General features: G+C 37.0%; 3 protein-coding genes, 1 long non-coding RNA gene and 1 pseudogene across 7 annotated transcripts; 4 read left to right on the forward strand and 1 right to left on the reverse strand.

Annotated features, from left to right (window-relative positions):
- Window positions 1–171: 171 nt before the first annotated feature.
- Window positions 172–5152, forward strand: LOC103335090 (DNA/RNA polymerases superfamily protein). Of its 2 annotated transcripts, none has more exons than XM_008238091.3 (14): window positions 172–308; window positions 466–638; window positions 739–912; window positions 1042–1165; window positions 1255–1355; window positions 1491–1580; window positions 2062–2157; window positions 2317–2437; window positions 2574–2702; window positions 3182–3273; window positions 3394–3505; window positions 3949–4280; window positions 4427–4758; window positions 4868–5152. In XM_008238091.3, the coding sequence occupies exons 1-14, from the start codon at window positions 221–223 to the stop codon at window positions 4986–4988; spliced, it is 2085 nt and encodes a 694-aa protein (XP_008236313.2). In that variant the 5' UTR covers window positions 172–220; the 3' UTR covers window positions 4989–5152. The 2 variants fall into 2 exon arrangements, with proteins under 2 accessions (XP_008236313.2, XP_088910448.1); XM_089054322.1 differs by having other exon boundaries at window positions 1297–1355.
- Window positions 5153–5274: 122 nt separating this feature from the next.
- On the forward strand, window positions 5275–6839 carry LOC103335092 (uncharacterized). The gene is made up of 2 exons (XM_008238093.3): window positions 5275–5862; window positions 6236–6839. Exons 1-2 carry the CDS (start codon window positions 5380–5382, stop codon window positions 6404–6406), a joined length of 654 nt encoding a protein of 217 aa, XP_008236315.1. The 5' UTR covers window positions 5275–5379; the 3' UTR covers window positions 6407–6839.
- An 11-nt stretch (window positions 6840–6850) lies between these two features.
- LOC103335091 (mitochondrial outer membrane protein porin 2-like) lies at window positions 6851–9160 on the reverse strand. The gene is made up of 6 exons (XM_008238092.3): window positions 8942–9160; window positions 8618–8685; window positions 8437–8547; window positions 8248–8337; window positions 7561–7769; window positions 6851–7288 (listed from the first exon to the last, which is right to left on the reverse strand). Exons 1-6 carry the CDS (start codon window positions 9024–9026, stop codon window positions 6982–6984), a joined length of 870 nt encoding a protein of 289 aa, XP_008236314.2. The 5' UTR covers window positions 9027–9160; the 3' UTR covers window positions 6851–6981.
- A 1209-nt stretch (window positions 9161–10369) lies between these two features.
- Window positions 10370–13179, forward strand: LOC103335093 (uncharacterized; annotated as a pseudogene). Its single transcript, XR_016127946.1, has 4 exons — window positions 10370–10548; window positions 11074–11344; window positions 12169–12230; window positions 12460–13179. The product of XR_016127946.1 is annotated as an uncharacterized LOC103335093 (transcript).
- Window positions 13180–14252: 1073 nt separating this feature from the next.
- LOC148916202 (uncharacterized) lies at window positions 14253–15876 on the forward strand. 2 transcript variants are annotated; one of them, XR_016128064.1, is made up of 2 exons: window positions 14253–14931; window positions 15849–15876. It is a non-coding gene; the product is annotated as an uncharacterized LOC148916202 (long non-coding RNA). The 2 variants fall into 2 exon arrangements; XR_016128065.1 differs by having other exon boundaries at window positions 14253–14916.
- Window positions 15877–25194: the final 9318 nt, after the last annotated feature.

The raw sequence follows: 25194 nt of genomic DNA on the forward strand, positions 1-25194 counted from the left end.
AGCACAATAAAAATAGAACTGGGCCTGCAGTCATACTAATAAACAGGGCTGTCTTTTTCTTGGATTTTGTGTTTTAATATTTTAACAGGGCTAATTTTTCTTGGGCTTTATGTTTTAAATTTTAAATTAAGATATATGGACCTAGGCACCTGGCCCTATTCTATTCTCATACTTTCCCTCGTCTTCTTCATCTTGCAAAGCAAGCTTTTGGAGCGAAATAATGTTGGCCATGGCGAACACCGAATCCTCCGGCGATACTGCTCGGCCCTGGCAGTGTTACAACACTGCTTACACCAATGCTAAAGCCGGTACGTATTATCACCCAAAACCCAAATCAGAATCTCTTACAGAAAAAGAAATCCCAGGGTTCATGATATTGAACTACGAATTTCAATCAAATTTACATACCTGAATGTTCATTGAGTAAGCCTTACTTCGTTTTATTGCAAATTTTTGTAATTTAAGGCATGGAAGGCGTTGACAAAGAGAAAGTTCAGAGGATAGTGTATGAAATGAGTAAAGGGTCGCAGTACTTTAAAAACGAGGAACGCAAAGAGGCCTTCTTTAGAGAAAAGATAGAAAACATGCGAGCTCGATGTGCGAAGCTCAAACCAGCAGATTTGGCTCACTATCAAATGGTAAATTTAGTACCCACCATTTCAATTTGTGCTACTTCTCTGGGTTTATTTTTTTAATTTATAAAATTGTGAGCTTGATTGCAATTGTGTCTTCTTCTAGGTCGCTGATAAGATAATCTTAGAGCTTGAAGCCACGCGTGACCTTTCAAGGATTTGGGTACATGTGGATATGGATGCTTTCTATGCAGCTGTCGAGACTTTAAGCGACCCTTCGTTGAAGGGGAAGCCCATGGCCGTTGGTGGCATGTCTATGATCTCCACTGCTAATTATGAGGTGCAAATACTTTACATTACAATTGTTATTAACCTGGGTTGAAATGGAATTCCATACTTGAAAATTGTTTGTCCTGCCCGCATTTGTCTTATGAACGTATATGGGGAATGTGATCCCGCCACGTTGTAGGCACGGAGATTTGGGGTTCGTGCTGCGATGCCTGGTTTCATTGCTCGGAAATTATGTCCTGAGTTAATTTTTGTTCCCACGGATTTCAAGAAGTACACTTATTACAGTGATTTAACTAGAAAAGGTTAGGTGGTGTTTTCTAAGGGCATATTTTTACTGTATATTCTTTATGCTGGGTGCTAATCTTTAGTTGTGACTTATCATTTATGTTAGTGTTCGAGAAGTATGATCCTAACTTCGTGGCTGCTAGTTTAGATGAAGCATATCTTGATGTAACTGAGGTTTGCAAAGAACGGGGCACTACTGGCGAAGAAGTAAGTGTATATAATATTAGTTGGCGCAACATATGAATATCACATTTCTTATGCCTTTGTTTAGCATTGACATTGTCCTTTTTTTTTGACTTGTTATGTTAAACGTCTTGTTTTCTAACCTTTTCATTCTCGAAGATTGCCAGAGAACTAAGAGCTGGTGTTCATGATGAGACTGGTGGTCTTACATGCAGTGCTGGAGTGGCACCAAACCGTCTACTTGCTAAGGTGTTCCTACAGATTCTGTGAATAAATATGTTACCTGGATATGAGTTTAAGTATTCTCAATACTGTATACTGCTTTTATTCATTTACTGATAAAATAAATGTGGATGCTATCTTATGCTGTCTACTTGACGATAAGATATCTAAATAAATAAAAATTCCTAGAATACATGCCAATGTATGTATGCATGCTTGAAAAAAAAAAAGGTGAACTTTCTTCTTGTTTTGGGAGTTATCTAATGGTAACTTAGGTTTGCAAAGAAAAATATCCTACTGGGAATTGGCAATTTAGCAAGGGCATATAATAATTAATTGCCTCAACCTATATTGTATTTAGCATTGACATTGCCTTAAAACTTTTTATGTTTAGGATTAGATAATAACACTACAATTTGATTTGGATGGTTTTCTTGAGAACATCTCACATGTGTGTGTCTGTGTATACACATAAGGTTGACTTGCATCTTCTTATCTTATTCCTCAGGTTTGCTCAGATATAAATAAACCAAATGGACAGTTTATTTTACCAAATGACCGGATGGCGGTCATGACATTTATATCCTCACTTCCTGTCCGAAAGGTTTGTCCAACATTTATACAGTTGTTGCAGCATGAATTGTACCACTGGTGTCTTTGCTGGTGCAACTGTGATTTACAAAATAATATTCTTTTATGTGGTGATGAAGTCATTATTACGGTACATACTGATGAAGATAAAGAATGGTAAACTCTTATACAGATTGGGGGCATTGGTAAAGTCACTGAACATATCTTGAGGGATGCACTTGGAATTAGTACATGTGAGGAGATTCTGCAAAAGAGTAGCTATATTTGTGCACTATTTTCTCATTCTTCAGCAGGTTAGCACTCTTGTCATTCCCCTATGCTGTTTATTGCTTGCTTCATCATTATAAATAAACTCTTTTACAGGCAGTTCATGTGATTAGATACACCACCTGCTTCCTTTAAATCCGCTTGTCCTATCATGTATTTCAGATTTTTTCCTCTCTGTGGGACTTGCAATTGGGGGAACAGATACTCCTCAAGTTAGATCAAGAAGAAGCATAAGTAATGAGAGAACATTTTCGGCTACAGGGGATGAAGCATTTCTTTTTTGTAAATTGGGTATGCAGTCCTATTTTATATTAATTAGGGTTTGTTTCCTTATATAATTGGAGGTTGTCCATAGACGTAATTAACAATTGAACACTTGATCAGTTGGAAGTATGAACCCCATATTTTGAAAACAAAATAAATTGATTATATGAAAGTTTGTGCTTAAAGAATCCAAGGCCTACATTTGTAGCCTCCACAAGGAATGTGTCATCAGGTGATTTAATCCCAAGCTATCATCATTTCCCCAGAGTATATCGTCAAATCTGTGGTTTTGAAATTAGCATAAGTATTAAGTCTCGGGTTGAGTCTACCCAGCCTGAGTCCTGTAATATGTCTGGATGCATGTACCGAACTGTTATTTCTAAATGTAGATTTTCATTATGTGGGGACTTTGAAGCTTATATGGATAACATTTTATCTTAAATTTTACCTAAAATTAATTGAAAGTCCTGTTCATCTAGTGCCTCATGTATATTTTATGCTTGCAGCGGATATTGCAGAGATGCTATCTACTGACTTGCAAAAGGAGGGTCTTCGTGGGCGAACATTGACTCTTAAACTAAAGACTGCATCTTTTGAGGTACTTGGAAGCATTCCTCCGTAGCTATATAACTATCTTAGTTTTTGTGACTCTTTTTTTCGGTTTTAGATGCCATCAGTATTTCATTCTGTAAATTTTAAAATGCCTTACAATCTACAGGTTCGCACCAGAGCTGTGACTTCGCAAAAAAATATATGCTCAACTGAGGATATTATGAAGCATGCTTCAAAGTTGCTTAAGGCTGAACTTCCTGTTTCCTTAAGGCTGATAGGTTGAGTGTGTACATTATATACAAGCATTATACAAATATGAATAGCATATGTTATATCGTATACTTAGTTGATCTAATGAGGACCCAACTTAAGGACCTTAAGGACAGATAAGATGCATCTCATTCACTCTCATCCATGGCATCTCAGGTCTCAATGAAAACCATATCCAGTATAATGAGTGAGATGTAAATCTGATCCATAGTTTGACAACTCAATGTCAGACTGTCAACCAAGACCACACATTTAAACATGATTTTACATGATCAGTAGTTGTAATTCTCTCTAACAACATAACATGTCAAATTTTCTGGCAAGAGACCTTACCAAACATATAATAATATATATGTCGTATAAATGTCAGAAAGGGAATTTTAAATAAAAGCTCAATCTTGCTCCCCATATGTCTTAGAGTTAACACAGCTTTATTTTCATCTATTATCAGGCCTACGGTTGTCTCACTTTGATGAAGAAAAGGTTGGTGCTCCTTCTGATCCCACACAAAAAACTCTCACTGACTATATGCTATCAGGAGATGCTTTAAGGAAAAATATGGGCGATCAAAGCTCCTTGGACTTGGATTCTACTGATCACTGCATGATGCATGGTGAAGAAACTTACTTATCTAAAGACGGACATCAAACATCTTCTTGTGATTATAGAGATCCTCTTGATGAAAATCATTTATCAAACTTAGATAACAGTAAGTCTACTTCGGGCAATTTTGAAGAAAAGGAAGAAATTTATGAATCGACGAGCAATGCAAATGCAGAAAAGGTATGTGTGGTGAAAGGCATGCTGATGGTTATTCTTCTTGACACTGAAAAAGTCATCACTCAGCTCCATAAATATTGAAAAAGCATTTGTAGTTTCTAGAAGTTGCATAACTCACTGGATTTTCATGCTATTTTTCATATGCCCAGATGAATGCCAATGACAGTCAGAATGAGGACAATGTACAGGATGTAGTGCCACCATTGTTGGGGCCAGGTTATTCTTTTCCTGCTCAGTTTGAGGGCAGTAGCCTAGACAGAGTGAGTAGTGTAACTAAAACCCTTGGGGATGTGGCAAGTTCTTCAGTCAGTCAGAAAGAGTTCCTTTTGTGGGTGAATGACTACAAGTGTTCGATCTGCGGGATAGAAATGCCACCAAGCTTTGTTGAGGAAAGGCAAGAGCATTTTGATTTTCATCTTGCTGAGAAGCTTCAGAAAGAGGAATCTGGGACTGACTTCAAAACTTGTGTTCTGAAGAAAAGGTTACTATATTTTCATTGAGTTTCCAACGTGCCTCTCTTCATATCCTTTCTTTTTGTCCTCTTGAGGTAGTTTGTTTTGTCTGATTGATTTGGCTTGAAACTCTGTCAGAAATGTCCCCAAGGATCACATTGCAAGCCAAAGAAAGCACAAAAAGCAGAAGCCGTCTCCAAAAGAAGGCAAACACATACCTATTGATGTGTTCTTTGTTAAGAGCAATCAGAACTTCTAGAATTGTATTTTATTTGTTATTTTCTTGTAAAATCTGTACATATCCAGGTTTTTCATCTACTTGGTAAAATATCCAACAAGTTGTGTCTAATAAAATTTGTAAAGATGCATTTTGGGTTCGAAATTGGACTCCGATAAATAACAATAAAAGTTCCTTATGAACAATCTTGGAGATTTTTTTAGAGCTTTCCAAAGCCCAAACCCGTACCAAAACGGTCGCTTTTTCAATTGCAGGATGGTGGTGTTGCCACGTGTAACTTATCTCCGCATACATAACCATTACTGGCGTTTTTAATGTTTCTGAATCAGTTCATGGAGTTTTCTGTTGCCACAACCCCTTCAAAAAACATTTTTAAAGAAAACCCCATACAGAAAAAGAATACAAGAGGGAAATGGAGCTAGCATCAAAATCAATGATTTCAAATTCCAAATTCTCCATACTAAATCCAAGAATCCCAAGTAGTAGAACCCAGATTGCTTCTTCAGTAAAATTTCCCACTACCCTAATCAAGAAAAACACAGAGGCTAGCTCTGGAGCCACAATGCCAACCATGTCTGAGATATTGGCCTCATCAAGAGCCCAAAACCTTGACCTTCAGCTCCAAACTCTAGGACCCTTTTTCAGAATCACAGCCAAGAGCTTGGAGACACAGAAGGAGCTTGGCAAGGCTGAGGGACTGATAAGGTTCTGGCTTAGTGGGAAAATCCTTCACTTGGAGTCAATCAGATTACAGAGAGAGACACTGGGGATGGAGAAGTCAATCTTTGGCATTGGCTTGTTCATTGGAGCTGTTGCCATTCGATACGGCTACGATTGTGGTTGCAGAACAGCTGAGTTGCTTGCCATCAATGACTCTGACATTTTCCACCACAAGGTTCTTTCTTTGGTTTCCTTATCATGTTTCTTCTGGTTTTATGCTGTTATTGGATGCTATAGCACTTTTTTCAGCCTTTAATTTTAATATTCTGTACATCAATGGTGAAGCCTCTCATTTGCTTAAATTTCCAAGTATCCTTTATTTTGTGGATGAGATTGTTCTCTTAGTGATAAAGCTTGTTTTGAAGTGGATGATAAGTGTACTTTCTGCGAGCTATTTTGTTGGTGTTTGGGTTGAAGATATTTGATGAGTTGCATTAAGGTTAAATAGCATTGTCAGAAATAAGTTGTAGAATTTATATAAGAAATGCACTGGACTGGATTACTTGATTTGATGTTAAATCTGAACTGGTTGCTTATTTACTTCTCAGCTTGTCAGGTTCTATTCAAGAATCGGATTCAAGGCTGTGCATGAAGTAACTGGTTCGACGATTGGAGACTATGCCCACATGTTGGTCTGGGGAGGAATTGGGACCCGAATGGATGCCAGTGTTGAAGAACTACTGATCAAATGGTGCACCAGGTTCAAATCTGGAAAGTGATTCGACCACAATCGATTGTTTGAGTTGTTTCTAATGCATGCAAATTGCTGAATGTGATGGCTGGAACTCTGTACTGAAATGGAAGTGCTGTCTGAGCAATAAACATCAGTTTTCTTGAGCTGGTGTATTGGTCTGAAGCAGAAGCACTGTTTTAGCCCCTTGGCTTCCATGTAGCCTAACTGGATGAGAATATTTTTGTGTTTCCCAGAGCTTCTCCTGCCGTTCAATTCTGGGCTTGAACTAGATAATCAGACAACAAAGAAAAACTGGGTGCTCTAAAGTACTTGTATGATGGCGCCAAGGCTCACATGAGGGGTACAATAAGTTCCAAGCCACTGGCGATGCAAAAGTAGTTTAGATTTGATTGTAAGTGACTTCCTCTTTATATAAGAGTTTACAATTGTCGTTAAAATAATATGCAGATTGCTTTAAACACTATTAGTAGAGCTGTTGAATCAGCAACTTTCTTAACTTGACAAAATCATACAGATCTATTGGTCGTATTGCCCAACTGACAAATTATCAGTTGGGGACAAAGAAATTGCTCCAGTGGCATATGAAAATTGAGAAATCATTTAAAGAACAAGAGAAAGTGCCAACCCAATTTTAGGAATCTTGTCAAGTGCCCTGGTGTTGAATTCACCAGAGATAGCCAGGCATGACTTGGGTCTAACATTGTACTGTAGAACAGTCTTAAACTCTCCGTGATCGTCAAGTCTAGCTTTCACTACTGTTTGATGATCAACAGCATATGATCCTCCAACTGTCAAGGTGTTTCTCTTTGTTGACAGCTTTTGAGTGAACTCTACCACTGCTGCATGCTTCTTTTGTTTATTGAGATAAAGAACACATGATGCTGTTAGCAAGTCACCTTTGTTTGCCCTAAAAAATTTCACAACGATAGGATATTAGTGTCATACTTTTCCTTTAGCACGGTGACATAATGACTGTAATTCAAATCTGCACTTTGGCCTCCACAAAACTTGTTATATTTGTTAAAAAAATTTAGTTAACTGAGCAACTATCATTATAGTTGTAGAGGTTCTCCCATGAAATGCTGGAGTTGTAACTTATAAGTATCGGAACTGTAATTTGAACTTATTATTGAATTTATTTTTATTAATGTCATGTTACTTCAAAATGAAAAGACCTACAGAATTATTGAAGCATCAGAATTGAGACTCTTCATGTAAATGCCTGCACTGCACTTGGAGAAAGAGCTAGAAGCAGTTTTGTACTCTGTCTCCATACCAAGGGCAATGCTTGAACTCCCTACAGCTGCTGAAAATGTTATTGCAGGGGACTTGTTCAAAGCCACAGATGTGGACAGAGCAGCATATTCTTGGCGTATTCGAACCCGGAGCTGAAATCAAGATGGGTGAGTTGTTTTTTAGTTCAGAATAGTAATTATTGTTGTGCGGGATAAGATAGGGTTGCTAGTCTGTGTCTCTTCAAAAAACAATCTGTTCAAAGGTTTAGTGGCAAGTAGAAATATGTGTCCCGAGGAAATGAGCGATTTCTGTCACAGAAATTTTCTTTTTCCTGTCACAGATTTCCTAACTAGAGCACCAATTCTTGTAGTATTTCAAACCAAAAATGTCTCAAATAAAGGTTGGCAGAAGCTAGAAAGCTATTGTCCTCACAGTAGAAATTCTGAATTAGCAGTGACAATTTTCAATTTGTTTGAACTTTCTCACTAGTGATCAGCTGAGCCAGTACAAAAAGGTAATCATCTGAGCCATGATAAATTTTTAAGAGCTGTTTTCAGGTCAGAAGTAATCACAACATGATTGAATATATGTTCTTTTTTCTTTCCAATATGCAATAATGAGACCAAGTACCTTGCTTGATTGGTAATCAGGCAAGCTGAATGAAGCGCTAGTATTCGTGCTTGACAGAAACTTCGCATTTAAAATGAGGGTTCCAGTAATCTGTCATAACAAGGGTAAATACAAAATGCTAATTACAAATGAAGATCGCAAAAATTGAAACTTTTGAGGTAACAGTAAGTTGTATATAGCCACACCCACTTTTGAATCCGTATCGATTCGACAGTCAAAATTTGCATTCTTGTATGTGTATGCTCCTGCCACGGCTGCAGTTGAGCAACCTCCCTTCTTTGCCGCGGTTGAAGTAATTTTCTGAAAACAATCCAGAACGTACTCAGTTTCTGTTTAACTGCTTGAAGGGAGTGACATGATAAGAACATACCACTCCACCATCACTGTGGGTTGTGAAGCTAAAATTCTGGCTCCTGGAATATCCACTGGTAAGCAAGCCTACCAAAAGAGGTAAGTTTGCGACAAAACTATAATTAATAGGCTTCTTGCAATGCAAGAAAAGAAAAATAGGACCATCTGTCTATTCAAAGTAAATAAAACAAGAGAAAAAGAAAAGATTTTTCGGTGGGATATACACAGAAGATCCACAAATCTCAAAGAGGAAAGAGATCATACCCATTATTTTTCAGTAAGATTTTAACAGATTAACATACATGAAAGACTTAGAAAAGTAGAGAAGAATTAAAGCGAGAACCTTTAGCTTTCTGACCAAACTCAGAGAAACATGGAGGTCCCTTGCTTGTGGGTCTGCTCTTGTTTTTGTGGTTAGACTTGCTCATTGTTCTTGGCGGAGACACCAATTGACCTTAGGAGACGACCAGATCAAAAATAGAAGAGTTTCACTCACACGATTTTCCTGATCGTGTATAAATAAAAAAAATTATTGGTTGACTAGTTGGGGTTTTCCAGTTGTCTTGTCATAGCTCTGATTTTGTTCACTTGTACTTTTGGTTTTGTCTCAATTGAGCAGAGGCTTCCGCGAATAAGGACTTTTCTCATTGTGCAGTGCAGACGTGGATGGCAGTTGGTTAGGGGCGTTGAACTTTGTCATCTGATTATCTACATATTCGTTTTAATTTTATCTAATGAATGCATTTTATTTTGCACATTTTAGATAACCAAACAACTTCAGGTGGGGATGATTTTCTCACAAGCATGATGTAAAATATAGATGTATTGATTGATCATTAAAATATATTTTGGAGTAGCCTAAGAGTATTTCTAACCAATATGTCAAATTTCCGCATGAACATGAAATGACAAACATTGAAGGTTAAAGCTGCTTTCATCTGCTCTAATCGAGTAGTCAAATCCTACATGATTTTGAAGGCGAGAAGAGATGTCAAAAATAACATATCAAAAAGCTTGATGTCAAATATTATTTTAATATTTTTTTGGTCATATGCATCATATGGACCATATTTGCTTTTAAAAATATAATATTTGGCATTTCAGGTGGAGTTAATTTTTTTCTAAAGTGTCAAATTGCCACATAAATCATCAAATTTAAATTTAACATTTTGCATTTGACGTCCCCCTTGGAGATGTTCCAAGAAAGATGTACAATTTTCTTACAATAAGGGGGTTATTAACATGGAAAAACCCTACCTCACTAAATCATTTAACCTACAAAGAATTTAAAAGGTTGATTAAAAAAAAAACAATGATTGACTGATCGTCTCTAAGATAGTGTTTGATGTCAACTAGCTCTTGATATAGTGATATTTTTCTTTGAAATGTTAGAAGAGGACTCATGTTTGAATCCTCTCACTCATTGATTTTAAAAGAAAAGAAAAGGCAAAATTAACCAAAGCCAAATTAAATCCATGCTACAGTACAACAAATTGTGATCTTGAATTCAATCTCATTAGTTGAATTGCCTCGTACCTTTGGTGTGCTTCCAAGTGATTCAAGCTTATTTGTGTTGTGTGTATGAGTTTTTCCTTTTCCCTTACTAAACGTCGGCAAAAAAGCATAAAAAGAGGAAAGAAATCCATATCCATCCTAACAGAAAAGAAAAAAGGATTAAAAGAAAAGTTTGACGTGGCACGAATCCGAGTATTTAATTGTGATCAAATTTCAGGCCTTGATCCTGCGGTCAAAATCGCATCTCTCACGCAAAATACAAACACCCGCAACTGATACGAAGCAACCCTAAGCTACACTTCTCTGCCCACACTTCCAGGGACTCAGTCCTCTCTCTCTCTCTCTCTTCCCCAATTCCCACAACCCTATGTCGCGACGAGACAGTCGGGATTCCGACTCAAGACGACATCGTTCCAGATTTGACAGAGAACCCAGGTATCATTTGTCTCTGCATAACATGCGTGTGTGAATCAAATTTGGGACTTAAATGGGTTTAAGGATTTAATGCATTAAAACTGAGTTACTGCTCTGAAAGCTGTAGTGAATTTGAATTATGATGGTATTAACAAAACTATTTATTCTGCGTTATTTTCTCTTTCAGTTTTGGCTTTATCAATTTTATGAGATAAATGAAGAACATTGGAGATTTTCAATAATAAAAAAATTGAAAATATATGAATTTAGGCTTGTATTTTAATGTGTTTTGTTAGATTTTAGAAGGAAAAAGATGTGGCCTTAAACAAGGCAAATCTTTCATTTTTATGCGTATTTGATTAAAAGATTCTAGCTTTATGTGGTAAGGCTCTGCTTAAGTCTTCATTTAAGTTTGGGTTTGAAAGAGGTTATTTAAAAGTTGATTTGTCTCTGGAAAATGTCTGTAACATGGTTATAATGAGATAAGAATAGTTTTTTTCTTTAAAGTAGAATGTCATTCTTAATGATTTTCATGGGTTTTCTTAGTCCTAAGAGGTCTAGGAGGGATGGAAAAGACGAAAAAGAGAGAGTCACCAGCAAAAGTAATTTGGAAAGTGCAAAGCAGTCTGACCAGGATCAAAAGCACCAGCCCAGGCTGCAAGATACATTGCCACTTGAATCCCCATTAGCAACTGACTCGAAGGTTGAAAATGGGGCATCCAGAAAAGAGTCTGATAAGAAGCCCAGTGGACATCTAGAAGGAACCAAACTCTCTTCTGATCCAACTGATGTACCCCGGTCACGATCTTATTTTCAGGTGGGGTATAGATTTATGAATCTTATCAACGTGTTTTGCTTTTATTGTATAATGATGAGCTAATCTCTAGCACGCATATCATCTTCAGACTCCTGTGTTTCTAGGATTCTGATTCTATGTCTAGATCATCTTGTAAAATACTTATTGCTGAAGATATTTTAGCTTAGTGATAATAATTGTACCGTCTTGCAAAATTGTAAGTTGCTGAATTGCAACTTGTGTTTATTTATGTTTTTTTGGCTGTGTCTAACTTCAGAGTCTATGACAGGGGAAACTGTTTTCTGTATTAAATGTGTCCTTAGTCTGTATGCTGTAGGAACTGCCATAGGAGCTCATCCACTACCTTCCAAAGTTGTGTGCATATTTTTCCTCAGTTTAGAGCAATTTAGGAGGCTTAAAGTTGTTCACTTACATTTCTGTGGGTTTATCGTTAGGCATTAGCAGGTTGTAGTAAGTGATTGTTATTACTCTACATTTTATTATGTGGTTTAAGGGATTAACCTTTACATCAAAAGTAAGATATTTCTTACTAGATGAGTTGGCAGAACTGGACAAGAAACTACTGTAACTTTATTACGTTTCCTTTCAATTGAATTGACATGAAACACTTTTGGAAGACATGCTTAAACCTTATTTCCACCATGACTTGGAAATTGCTCGTCTAATAACCTGAAATTCTGTTGAGTTTACTCATATGGTTGCTATCCAGTGTATGAAAACCTTTTTTCTGGGCTGATGTAGCGGGATTCTTGATCGGCCCTATTCCTTCAAGTTCATCCTTGTATATAACAATATTAGACTTGCCTGTGCATGTCTTATAGCAGCACGATGAGCGTGGTAATGCCAGGCAAGTTGATCGAAGCTCTCGTTCGTGGTTCAGCTGCCGGTGAGATTTCTTATCTTAATTTTTTATTCAATTATTAATCACCATTCCTTTTCTCATGTTAAAATTTAAATATCATACTGAAGAAAAAAGAAAGGAAAAACCCTTTCTTTTCTAGGTTCATGCTATTTTTCATCATAATCTATGCAACGTATGTATTTTATTTTTCTTGGGCTGGAAAATATCATTTGCAGTATTAGTAGTGTAATTTACTTTTCCTGTTCTATTTTAGAACGTGGTTCGTGGAGGGATTCCAAGGATAGGCATGATGATAGGACAGTGAGCAAGACAACAACTAATGATTCACGGCCAAGAAATGAGAAACCCAAGGGGGATGAAAACAGGACCTGGCGCCATAATGGATTCTTTGAAATGGAGGCTAATCCACCACCGGAAAGGAAAAGACCTGCATTCAGGGAGAAGAAGATTCCACTGGAGTCTGAAAATGGTGACAAAACAACTGCAGAGACTGCAAAGTCAAACCATCCTGATGCAGAAGGAAGTAGAAAAAGGGAGGAAAGAGGCAACAACCCACGCCACTTGGATAGATCTGAGAAGCAATTTGCAGGAGAGAGGTTGCCTTACAGGGGAGAGGCACAGCGGGGTTCCTTTCCTTCAAGAGAAAGGTACACTGATGGTGCCGGCCTCAACTATAGAGGAAGAGATAGATTCAGTGGGAGACAAGGGTTTCAATCTAGTGGTGGTCGCGGTGAGAAATGGAAGCATGATTTATATCATGAGGCCAACAGGAGCCCAACACCGAAAAATGAAGAGGATCAAATTGCAAAGGTGGAAACACTTTTGGCTTCATAGGATTGAATTGGCATGCAGATGGCACTAGGTCTTGTATCTGCATATTTGCATAGCTGTGTCTTTTGTTTCTTTAGGTGTCCCTTTTGCATGTTTAACAAAATTAAGGTACTTTCAATATAAGGTCTGTTTTATTGCTTTATTTTGTTAATTGAACTTTCTTTTTGGGTAACCTGATGGGATTGCCAAAACATGTTAATGTTCTCATGAAATGGCGGATGTTCTCATGAAATGGCGGAGTGTTCTGTTCCACCCTCTTTTCTTTTCATTTATTTATTTACTTTAGAAATAGAAGCTTTTTATTTTTATTATCAAGTGGCTTGGCTGTGGCTCCCTCTGACTCTATGGCATTGGCTATTCTCAAATAGCAATAGGAAGCCTCCCCGGGGTACATTACAAATGCCAAATGCGTGACAGGATATTTCAAATAAAACTAACATGATATGAATCATCTCTTTACATGTGGTATCAACCTAACCCCAATTTATGTCCAGAGAAAAACATTCAAATCAAAACCAGCAAATTCACAAGAATATTTAATTCATTATGTTGTTTAGTAATGGCAATGGCATCTTCTAGAGAATGCAATTTGGTTCATGCTTCTCTCGCCTTCCGCCTATAAGAACGTATGTTTTCAATGCAATAATTTTATTTTTGGCAGGGCAGAACTAGGTGTTTATTCAAACGGCAGCTAAAGTCATTAGCTTAAAATCTAACGATCCCATATCCGCTCGGTATTTTCTCAAACTCCATATGCATTGCTTTGTTTCGATCTGAGTATGAACCGTGTCAAAATAGATAGTATCAATTGCATATAACTAGCTGTAGGCAAATGGAGATTTTTGGCACATCAAGGCTGTGGAGGAGATTACTAACGCAGAATAAATAGCTTTGTTATTCTGGTTTTACCAAGATCAAGAAATATGAGCAATTCAAGTGAATAAAATTATTATATATATAAAGATATATATAAAGATATAAAGATTATATAATAATAATTATTATATAATATTTTAAATTCTAAAGATTTATAAAAAAAATTATAATTTTATAATTATATTAAGATTGAAGACGAAAGATAAAAAAAATTATACTGAAACATTTCCCTGAGCAGTTTATTAGCTTGAATACACACCTCTGTTTCTCAATCTGCAATTTCTAAATCTGCAATGGGTGTTTCTCAATCTGCAATTTCTAAATCTGCAATGAAACAGAGATATGTATTCAAGCGAATTAACTGGCCATGAGATTAAATTATAGCCAAACTAAACTTGTTAATTATGGCTGGGGGGGGAAGCTATTTATAAAGGAGTAAACACCTTAAGTTTTATCATTGCTTCGATGTGGGACTCCAACTTCTCTTGATAAATAGCTCAAACGCAGAAGTAGAGTCCATTTACAACTCACCTTGTTGCTCATACAGAGAGTGTAAGGGCAGATTAAACAATTGAGCTAAAGGAGTCCTATTTGTACAAGGATTAATACATGATATGTACGGTTAAAGTTGGGATTCATACATCATTTTGATCTGTTGGTTTTGTATTAATCTAAAATGTAATCACAGCTGTAAAGCTATACAGAATAGTAAAAGACCATGTGCAGAGCTACTTGATGAGGAATAAACACAAGGATATCATATTTTATGTGTTAATAAGTGCAGGACATGGAGATAAGACTCGTGCTCGAGAATACTTTGACAGATTTCTTTAATGGGAAGAAATCTCTGAAGAACACACCACTTCAGTTATAAATATGATAGGTGCCTGCTCTATCAATCGAACTGCAGAATCCACCCCCTCTAGCCCCATTGATTGTACTGCATAAGGAGATCGTAGAGTTGCAGAAGCATCTGTCATTGAAGCAAGCATCCCTTCATCATGTAAGTGATCAAGAGGTATTGTGAGTTTCCTAAAGACTATATCTGATTTATTTTTCAGTCTTACATGATTTTCTATAGCAAGGGTCTTTGAGATTCATTTTCTATATCAAATTTCCATGTGTATGCATTTGTGTGTATGGACTATGTATGGATGTACAGATTCAGAGCAAAGCTATGAAATTTCTAGGTTTTGTGTTTTAGTTTCAGTAAATCATTTGAGTCTTTGATCTAGGTGTATTTCATGTGTTGAAAGTAAAATATAAAACGTTAATATTAGGATACTGGAGAGCTTAATCACCTCTTTCCACTATTGGTATGAGCTCATTGGTTATCTGTTTATAAATAATCAAGTAGTAAGATCACAGTCCTTGAGCCTTTTAAAATATGTGGTCGTTCTCCTCAGTCGAAAATGAGGTCCATGGTTTGACTAATTATAGGTGGTAGTTGGTGGTGTTGAGGTTTGTGACAGATATAAGAGAACAGAATGAGATTGTTGTGACTATAGGAAAACATATAAAAGAAAATTTGACACCTTTTTATTTTTGTTTGATAATGAAAATAAAAAGGCAGTTTCTAGAGTTCAAAGTTATAATAACCCCATGATTGTGGATTTTTGTCTACTATGTGGCTCTCTAATGCTCTACTGCCTTCTCTGTGCAGCTTGTTTTTCCCTCCAATTTGGTATCATTTCTGTATCCTAATGTATTGACAATAGCGTTAGTAGGTATCATTTGTATCTTAATGTGTTGACAAAAATGTTAGTAGATATCATTTCTGTATCTTAATGTGTTGACAATAGTGTTAGTAGATATCATTTTTGTGTCTTAATGTGTTAATGATAGTGTGAGTAGTGTGGATATGGGTATCAGGTCTGTATCTTCATGTTTTCGTAATAGTTTTAGTATATCTTATGTAAACTTTGTATGTTGCAGGTATAAATTGGAATCTGGGTTTGAACTATGTTTCATAGAGGCGAGTACAGTCCTGTAATCAAGCAATTTCTATAGATAAACGTTAGGATTAAAATTCACAATAAAATATGAATTTTACAAATAATAGAGAAATGGCACAAGTCATAATTGCAATGCTGCATCATTACTTGTTTGCCACCAAAATATCTTTCGTAAACACTTCAAAAGGATTCACTAGAGCTTCCACATATCTTCATTTATTATTCACTAAAGCTTCATAATATTATTTTTATTTTTTGACTAAGAAGTCTTCATTAGCACTTTTATGAATGTTTTAAGCTGAACTCAAAAGATGTAGAAAGTTTCACATTGAGTTTGTAGAATTTTTTTGGGTGTGTATTTTTCTGCTATTTAATGAAATACTATGGTTTTTGGAAGAGTGCGTCATCAATGCTTCTAACAAGCATCATTTTGCGTAGGGTAAAGTAGGTTTAGGCTTGCATACTTGGTTTAGGCAAATTTGTCAGGGTGGTTAGCTTGCCCCATTGCAGCTAAGTTCGAGTCCTTTTTTTTCGAAGTTAGATTAATTTAGAATAGTTTAGATTGTTGGTTATATTTTTTAAAAAAATTGAAAAAAATGATGGAACAATACGGCAAAGCTGATCCGTGAGAATGTTATAAACTCTTGTATTTTGGTATACAATAAAACTCAGCACCCGAGTTCGATTCACGTAAAAGACGATTTTGAGGTCACCCAATACAATATTTCCCCCTCCCCCTCCCCCTCCCTAGCAATGACAAAAAAAATCATGTTAAAGTTTGCTCTAGATAAAATGAAAATGTTAGTCGAATGATAATTTGTTCAAAGCTTCTTTGACTGTGGAGACCGTTTGTGAACAGAGTTAAATGTGCTTTCTTCATGAACAAAGTTCTTGAAGAAAGTATTTTTCAGTGGTTTTGGTAATTGCTCCAAAACATTTTCCTTATCTTAATGAACAATTTTAGGTACTAATCAAACAAGTTTAAATTTTCATCGCTTTTTTCAAATTGGCATATTAAATGCTGGAATAATACTACGGCAGAGCTGATCCGTGAGTACGTTATAAGAACTATACATTCCTGAACGAAATTCAATTGCACAATCCAATTTGTCACACAGAAATCAGAATCGCTCAACGTTAGCAGACGGAACTTGTACAAACACAAATTTTAAAAAACCATTAATAAGAAACCCTATTTTATACTTCTGTATGAAAACACCAGTTAGAACAACTCACATAGATACAAGCAGAAGAAGCTAAGAACAAGAAGCCATGAAAAAATTAAAAAATTAAAAAAAATTAAAAAAAATCTGAGTTACAATGACAAGCAGCTGAAACGCAGGCATTAGAGCGAATCCCGTAGGTACAAGACTGATGACAATGTTAACTCTCATATACAAAGGGTACGGCAGTATTATCATCTCTTGCCAGAGAGACTGATTGAGCTGACTTTCATGGGGGTTGCCACCACTAGTGGAGCTTCCGGGGAGTCTGTAACAGCATAGTTGTCGTGCATGAAACGACTCTCCACGATGGACTCGTCCTTCAACAGAATCTTGTAACAATAACAACTCTTAAGACCTTGCTGGTTCCTGTAGCATTCATGGGCACTGTTCTTCACCTGCTGAAAGTCCCATACCACGCTGAACTTTCCCACTGTTGCGACTCGGTGACGCTCTTGTTTACCATTTTCAGTGACCTGTAAACAGACATAACAAGTTTTCAGCACAATGAATTTCTCAATAAAGAAAGCTAATGAATGCATCTTCTATTTTCCAAATCATGGCAGAACTGTTTAGTACTTGTTCATTTTATTATTACAAAAAATGAATTTTCATCTTTACTTGTATATTTTCGATTTTGATGATTCTCCCCTTCTAATTATATTTGGAAGAGATAAGTAAATGATAGTTTTCTATTCCATTCTATCAGTTTTATAAAGCTATAAACTCTAAAAATACCAGAGAGTTTTCTATGGAACACTTGTTTGCTACGGGTCTATGCCTAGGAGAACAAATACAGGGCAACGAGAGAAGAAACATAAAATCCAGCCTATATCAATGAAAATGCAGAACTTACGTAGCATTCCTCAAAACTTCACATTTTAATGCAAGTGTGAAAGTTAATGAATGCACTTCAATGCTAGTTCAATGCTTGATCTCATTTTCGAAAGAGATTGAACCACAATTTTAAATTTGATAAGCTAGCACACAGTGTATTACCGTTCACCAAAACAATTCCTCTGCATTAATCAATTAAACAAACTAAATTGAATGATTTACATCTCACACCTATATCTAATGAAACAAGTCTTGCCAAACTGTTATTGGGGAACAAGAAAATCCACAGCAACCCTATGCTACTGCAGCAGAACCTGTAGTTCTAAAGCTCTATTCATGGGTGTAATAAATAGACCGTAGCACAGCAACTAGTTCATCCTATATTCTTGGTTTCAACACAAATACTACAACATTGCACACATAAATGTCATAATAAACTCCATTATTTTAGACCTTGTTCACAAGACTTTCTCTAATGGTCAACTTAAATACAAGATAGCAAACTAATTTAGCAAATGCTGAGAAGACACAAGTAAAATTTCTCAAAGTGAATGCATCTCTTTGTCCACAATGGATGATCAAATTTCATGAAGTATATCTGAAAATTGAAAGTTCACTATTGTTCCAAGAAAAAAAAAATTAATTAACAAAACCTACAACATCGTATACACTAATATAATAGTAAGTTACGGACCTTTAGACCTCTTTCACAAGAGTCTCTTTCATGGTCAGTGTAAACCATAGCGTCCATAACGATATATATATATATATATATATATATATTGTAACACCCCGACTCTATTTAAACGGTTAAAATTAAATTAACTGTGAAATTACGAAACTACCCTTGGGGTAGGGTATTTTGGTCATTTTCTTGTCCGAAAGGATTTTGGGACCACAAGTGGTTTAGTTGTGTAAGTGGTTCTGAGATGAATTCGTGGACAGGCGGTAGGCTTGAATCGGAGTTTTAACGAAGTGATGGCGATGAAATTTCTTTCGGTGGCAAACTCGTAAATAAGTCGAAAAGGTATTTGTAAAACAAAATCAGGTTTTCATTTCAGTTCACCTCTCTCTCTCTCTCGTGCGCTCTCTCTCTCTCTCGCGAACTCTCTCTCTCTCATCGTTCACCCGAACAGAAAAACCCACACCGCCATCACTTCCGGCCACCGCAGCTCTCGAGACGGTCCCAAAAGCTTCGTCTCGACGTCTGGTCAAGACCCAATAGTTTTTGTCGTCGGAAAATTCGAAAACATCCGGCAGTTTCGACTAGTTCGAGCCGGACTTTTCCGGTCGTTGCGCCGCCGCCTCCGCCGTCCATTTCGTAAAATTGGTGGGGTTTCTCCTTCGTTTTATCTGTTCTAGCTGCCTGTTGCTTAGGATTGAAACAATTTTGAGGTTTTGGAAGTGATTTTCGAATTGGGGTTTTGGCCGGTTTTCAATTCGAAATTCGCCAGTTCCGGTGGTTTTGGGCTTCGCCGTAGTTGAATGAAGTGTTCCCCTAGTTGAGTAGGACCTGTAGCCGGGAGGGTGACTTGTGATTTGGAGATTTTCCGTCGCCGGAATTTCTCTGCACACCCGCTTGCTGCCGGCGCGTGGGCAAGTGTGGTGGAGCTACACACTGTTCCAATGTGATCCTTACGTTGTCACGAGCGCATAGGATTTCGCGGATCTCGATTCCGAGGTCGTTTGACTATCGAACGAATTATCGCATATTGTGCGTTATTCGGGTTCGATATGTTCTGACCGTTGGATCGTTTTCCAATTTAAGTATGTTCCTCTGGATAACCGTAAGATCGTGTGGGATTCGACGGATCGTAAAACGGAGTCCCGGATACTCCGAAAATGCCAACCCTAGTGTGAGGGTTTCAGTAACCGTCCAATTGTGCGATCGTGAGCAATCCGACCGTCCGTTCTGGACCAAACTTACAGGACGTGTATCCTAGACCTCGTAAAACCTATAGGAATTCCCGGGAAGCTAGGGTTTTATTTCAAAGTTCTGTTTTGAAGTGCTTGATATTCATCGCAGTTTCAGATTTCAATCAGTACCGACCCAAAGATACGCAGCAGGGACCCTCTAAGGGTCAAGCTGTGTGGGATTACTTGTGAGTGGACTTTTCTTTTGAAACTCAGTATGTTTTTATTCATAGAAATATGGCATATCGTTTTATTATATCTAGTAATTATTTTTATATGCTTGAATGGGAATTCGAGGTTTTCATGAAACTTACATTGATATTTGAATTTTGAGAAGCTATATTTACATGCGGCTATGCATGGGATACTTGGTGGTTAAGGTTAATATGAACTATGGACAGGTAATATTGGATTTATTATTTGGAGTGCGTTCAGCACTAATTGATGTACCTCCCCTGATCTGAATTTGGTTATGATGAGAACTCAGGGCATCCTTGAGGGGATGTTGCTGTGGACCCTGGATTTGGGGTAGTCTGCGCGTAGGATGGTATTTCAGCGCATGCTTTGACCGTGTCGGCTGTATGTGCTGGCTGAGAGTTAGTCCCCCGGTTGGACGGCTCGTTCCCTAGACACATGGTGAATTGAGGAATGGCTCTGCCATGTGGCCTAGTCAAACAGTCCCCCGGATTGGATTGTTTCCCCGGTACAATTAAATATTGGTTATCTTTATATATTATTATTATTATTATTATTATTATTACTACTACTACTACTATGTTTATGTTTATGTTTTATTTATATGAATGTTCCTTCGTTCTATTTTTCGGTAAGGATATTTCCTCGCCGGTCGTACTTTTGAGTACGTTTACGAGAGTCTAATCTCTCGGGCCTCTTAAGTTGAGTGGTGGATTTCGTGAAGCATTATTCACGGATTACGGATTTGAGATCCGGTATATATATGTTTATGTTTATGTTATCTCATATGATTATTATTATTATGTATATGATATATATTTATTTATATGAATGTTCCTTCGTTCTATTTTTCGGTAAGGATATTTCCTCGCCGGTCGTACTTTTGAGTACGTTTACGAGAGTCTAATCTCTCGGGCCTCTTAAGTTGAGTGGTGGATTTCGTGAAGCATTATTCACGGATTACGGATTTGAGATCCGGTATATATATGTTCGTGTATGTTTATATACCTTTTTCTGATGGTGGTTATGCTTATGGTTTCATTGTATGTTTCTATAAAGGTGGGGGTTATACTACTTTGATTTCTTTTGAACTGAACTTGATTTTTGTCCACTCACAACTTTCTATTTTGCGCCCCCAGCCAGTAGCGACTGAGCTTTGCAGTTGAGCCGGACCGGGTGCATCTTGGAACTCGAGTCTTCGTAAAGACTCTTGGTGCTTTGTTTTTCCTTTCAATTAAACGGTACTTCGGTTGTATTTTGAATTCCTTAGATATGCTCTGTATCGCCCGCTGAGGGTTTAATTTTGTGAGGCCGGAGGCCTTTGTTGTAAAGTGTTTTGTTGCTTGTAAAGCATGCTGCCAGTTAGTTGTAATTAACTGTAAATTTTGAACAGGTTGAAGTTTGGGAATGTTCAATTTACAGGGGAGACTCTGCCAAATTTTTGGTAGAAAGTCTCAATCTTTACTAAATGGGCTCGGCATTAGGTTGATGTCGGTAATTAGGCGGGGTCCGTCCCGGATTCCGAGGAAATTCGGGGCGGGTCTTGTCATATATATATATATATAAAAGATACAATCAAACAAGATTTGGTTCATATAATGGAAAAAGAATCTTCTGAGTCTAAAAGCTAGTCTGGAAGTCCAGAAAACCAACAAGTAGTCAGCCTAATTAGACAAGTCAATTTTAGGAAATGGTATTCAAAAGTACCAATATTTGTCCAAAACTTTGAGTTTACCACAGTCGCCCTATTTGATTCAGGAGCCGATCTTAATTGCATTCAGGAAGGATTGATTCCTACTAAATTTTACCAGAAGTCTAGAGAATCCTTAAGTACTGCTTCAGGAAAATCTCTCCAATTGAATTTTGAAATACCAAAAGCCCATGTTTGCCAAAATAAGATCTGTTTCAAAACCTCATTTGTGTTGGTTAAAAATATTACTGATGAAGTCATATTAGGATTACCTTTTATTGCCTTATTGTATCCCTTTCAGGTAGACTATGATGGTGTCATTTCTACCTATCTAGGAGAAAAAGTTAAATTTGAGTTTTTGTCTAAGCCAGAATTGCATAATCTGAGAGCCCTGCAAAACAATCGGTTTCTAAGTCAGTACAGATTATTCGAAAAAATAATCAGCTGAATTTTCTTAAAGAAGAAATTAGATTTAAAAGAATTGAACAACAGCTTAGTGATACTTCCTTACAGTTGCAAATTCAGCAGTTTGAAACTAAATTAAAAAATGAAATTTGCTCTGAGTTGCCTAATGCTTTTTGGTATAGAAAACAACATGTTGTCTGTCTTCCTTATATCAAAACCTTTAGTGAGAAAAACATTCCTACTAAAGCCAGGCCAATTCAGATGAGTCAGGAAATAATGGAGTTCTGTAAAAAAGAAATTCATGAGTTACTTGAGAAGAAAATAATTCGCAAAAGTAAGTCCCCTTGGTCGTGTCCTGCTTTTTATGTCCAGAAAAATGCTGAACTAGAAAGAGGAGTCCCAAGATTAGTCATCAATTACAAGCCACTTAATTCAGTCTTAGAATGGATTAGGTACCCCATACCTAATAAAAGAGATTTGATTAATAGATTAGAAAGAGCAATAGTTTATTCCAAATTTGATATGAAGAGTGGTTTTTGGCAAATCCAAATACATGAGTCTGATAGATATAAAACTGCATTTGTTACCCCTTTCGGTCATTATGAATGGAATGTAATGTCTTTTGGTCCTGAAGAATGCCCCTAGTGAATTCCAGAATATTATGAATGAAATTTTTAATCCTTACAGTCATTTCTCAATTGTCTATATTGATGATGTTCTCATCTTCTCTGAGTCAATAGAGCAGCATTGGAAACATTTGCATAAGTTTCTTCAAATTGTCAAACAAAATGGTTTAGTTGTCTCTGCCAAGAAAATCAAGTTATTCCAAACCAATATCAGATTTCTTGGTTTCAATATCTGCCAGTCACAAATCTCCCCAATTGATCGAGTCATTCAGTTTGCTGATAAATTCCCTGATCAAATTCTTGATAAAAGTCAGCTCCAGAGGTTTTTAGGATCTCTAAATTATGTTTCTGATTTTTACAAAAATCTGAGAAAACAATGTAAGCATTTATTTGATAGGTTGCGAAGCAATCCGCCTCCATGGTCAAACACTCATACTGAAATTGTCAAGCAAATCAAAGCCCATGTCAAGACACTTCCCTGCCTTGGCATTCCTGCAGTTGATTCCTTTAAGATAGTTGAAACCGATGCCTCTAACACAGGTTATGGTGGCATTCTCAAACAAAGAGTCTGTCCAGATTCTCCAGAATAAATTGTCCGTTTCCATTCTGGTGTTTGGACCCAATCACAATATAACTATAGTACTATTAAGAAAGAAATATTAGCTATTGTATTATGCATAAGTAAATTCCAAGATGATTTGCTGAATCAAAAGTTTTTAATACGAGTTGATTGTAAATCTGCAAAACATGTTTTAGAAAAAGATGTTCAAAACATTGCATCTAAATAGATTTTTGCACGATGGCAAAGCATTTTAAGTATATTTGATTTTGATATTGAGTATTTGAGAGGAAGTGAGAATTCAATTCCTGATTTCCTTACTAGAGAATTCTTGCAGGATGCACAATGGCACCCAAAAAAGACAAGCAAAAAGAGTCAACCAGCCAATCTAAGCCATCTCAGTCGCCTTCCCAATCGCTCCAAATCCTCCCTTCATCCATGAGTCAAAATAAGCCAGAAAACCCCAAGCAGGTGGTCCCTTACCCAGTCACCCACCAATCTCAGTTGCCACACCAATCTCGTTGCCAATAGGTTCTCTGCTTTAGGTTCTCTGATTGGCCAAATACGCCTGATTATCATCGACCTTAATCTCTAGTTATGATCCTTTTCAGTGATCCTTCAGCTAGTCCCTCAGTTGCCTTCAAAAAGTCATCTCCTTATACGCCCAAAAGTACCTCTCATTTATTTGTTCTTGAGCCGATTTATGATATTCATTCCGATCCAGTCGAAATAGCCAAACACTATTTTCCTCCTGGATTCCATTATATGCCTTCTAGTCCATACAAGTCTCTCAAGTACTATAGGGATATATTACTTGAAACTCAGTCAATTGAAATCAAGCCGATAAGGGATCGAGATCACCCTAAGATCATCCTTTATCATTCCCTTTATATCCATAAGATCATAAGCCAAGAATCCTTCAGTAGTCACCCCTATGAGTTGAAAACCCTTCAGTCAAAATTGCAATATAATTATTCTGATTATATTGAAGCCTGGTACTCTATTTTCCTCCATCAAACCGAGGATTTTAGTCACTCCTGGTTTATGAATTTTGACAATAAATTCAAGTCTCCTCTTCCCTTCTGGTTTCTCCACTGGTGGGAAAAGCATGGTTCAGTTGATGAGATTCTGCCCATTGCAGTTCATGAGCTAATTCGCCATTATACTAAAAAAGCCAAGTTCTCCAAAATTGATTTATTTTTCCCAAAACAGTTGCTTTTTATTGCCATATATAAAGTTCCTTGGATCCTCAAATGGTCCTACAAAGTTGCCAGAGATATTACCAGAGTTCTTGGCCGCCAATTCTCAGTTAAATGGTGGGACAAATTTGAAGTTGACTGAATTGCTAAATATGTGTACAATGATCTGCCTCATGAGCCTATTCCGCATCCAGTTTCCCCTCTGGTTCGACCCGATCTTCTCTCTCAGTCGAAGGAAAATCGAAGTCCGAACTCCAAGAAATTGCCCGCCAGTTGATCATCCAAGCTTCCCAGATGGATGATGATGAAGACAATGATTCCCCTTCATCGTCCAGCTGTCAGCCCATGCAAAGCCCTGCCAAGAAAAAGTCTTGGTATGAAGATAATCAAGATCCATACGATGCTTATGATTTGAATTCTGACTAAGCATCACAAGTTGCAGACACAATAATTGCCTCTAGTTGCCGACACAATAGTTGCCCCGGAATAATGATTAAAGCATCTTCAAAAGCAGAAAGTTGCCTGACATTTCACCTTGAGTAAAAGAAGAAAGTTGCCCAGTAAAAGTCAAAAGCTTTTAAAGTTAGACATAATTGAAAGTTGAATCAGGTTGCTCTCATGCTCCAACAGTTGCCTCTCCACTATCAGAATTGCTTTCGGTTACCCTAGTTACTTTTC

This window comes from Prunus mume, linkage group LG6 (assembly GCF_029339155.1).
Source record: "Prunus mume cultivar Tortuosa linkage group LG6, ASM2933915v1, whole genome shotgun sequence".
NCBI lineage: Eukaryota > Viridiplantae > Streptophyta > Magnoliopsida > Rosales > Rosaceae > Prunus > Prunus mume.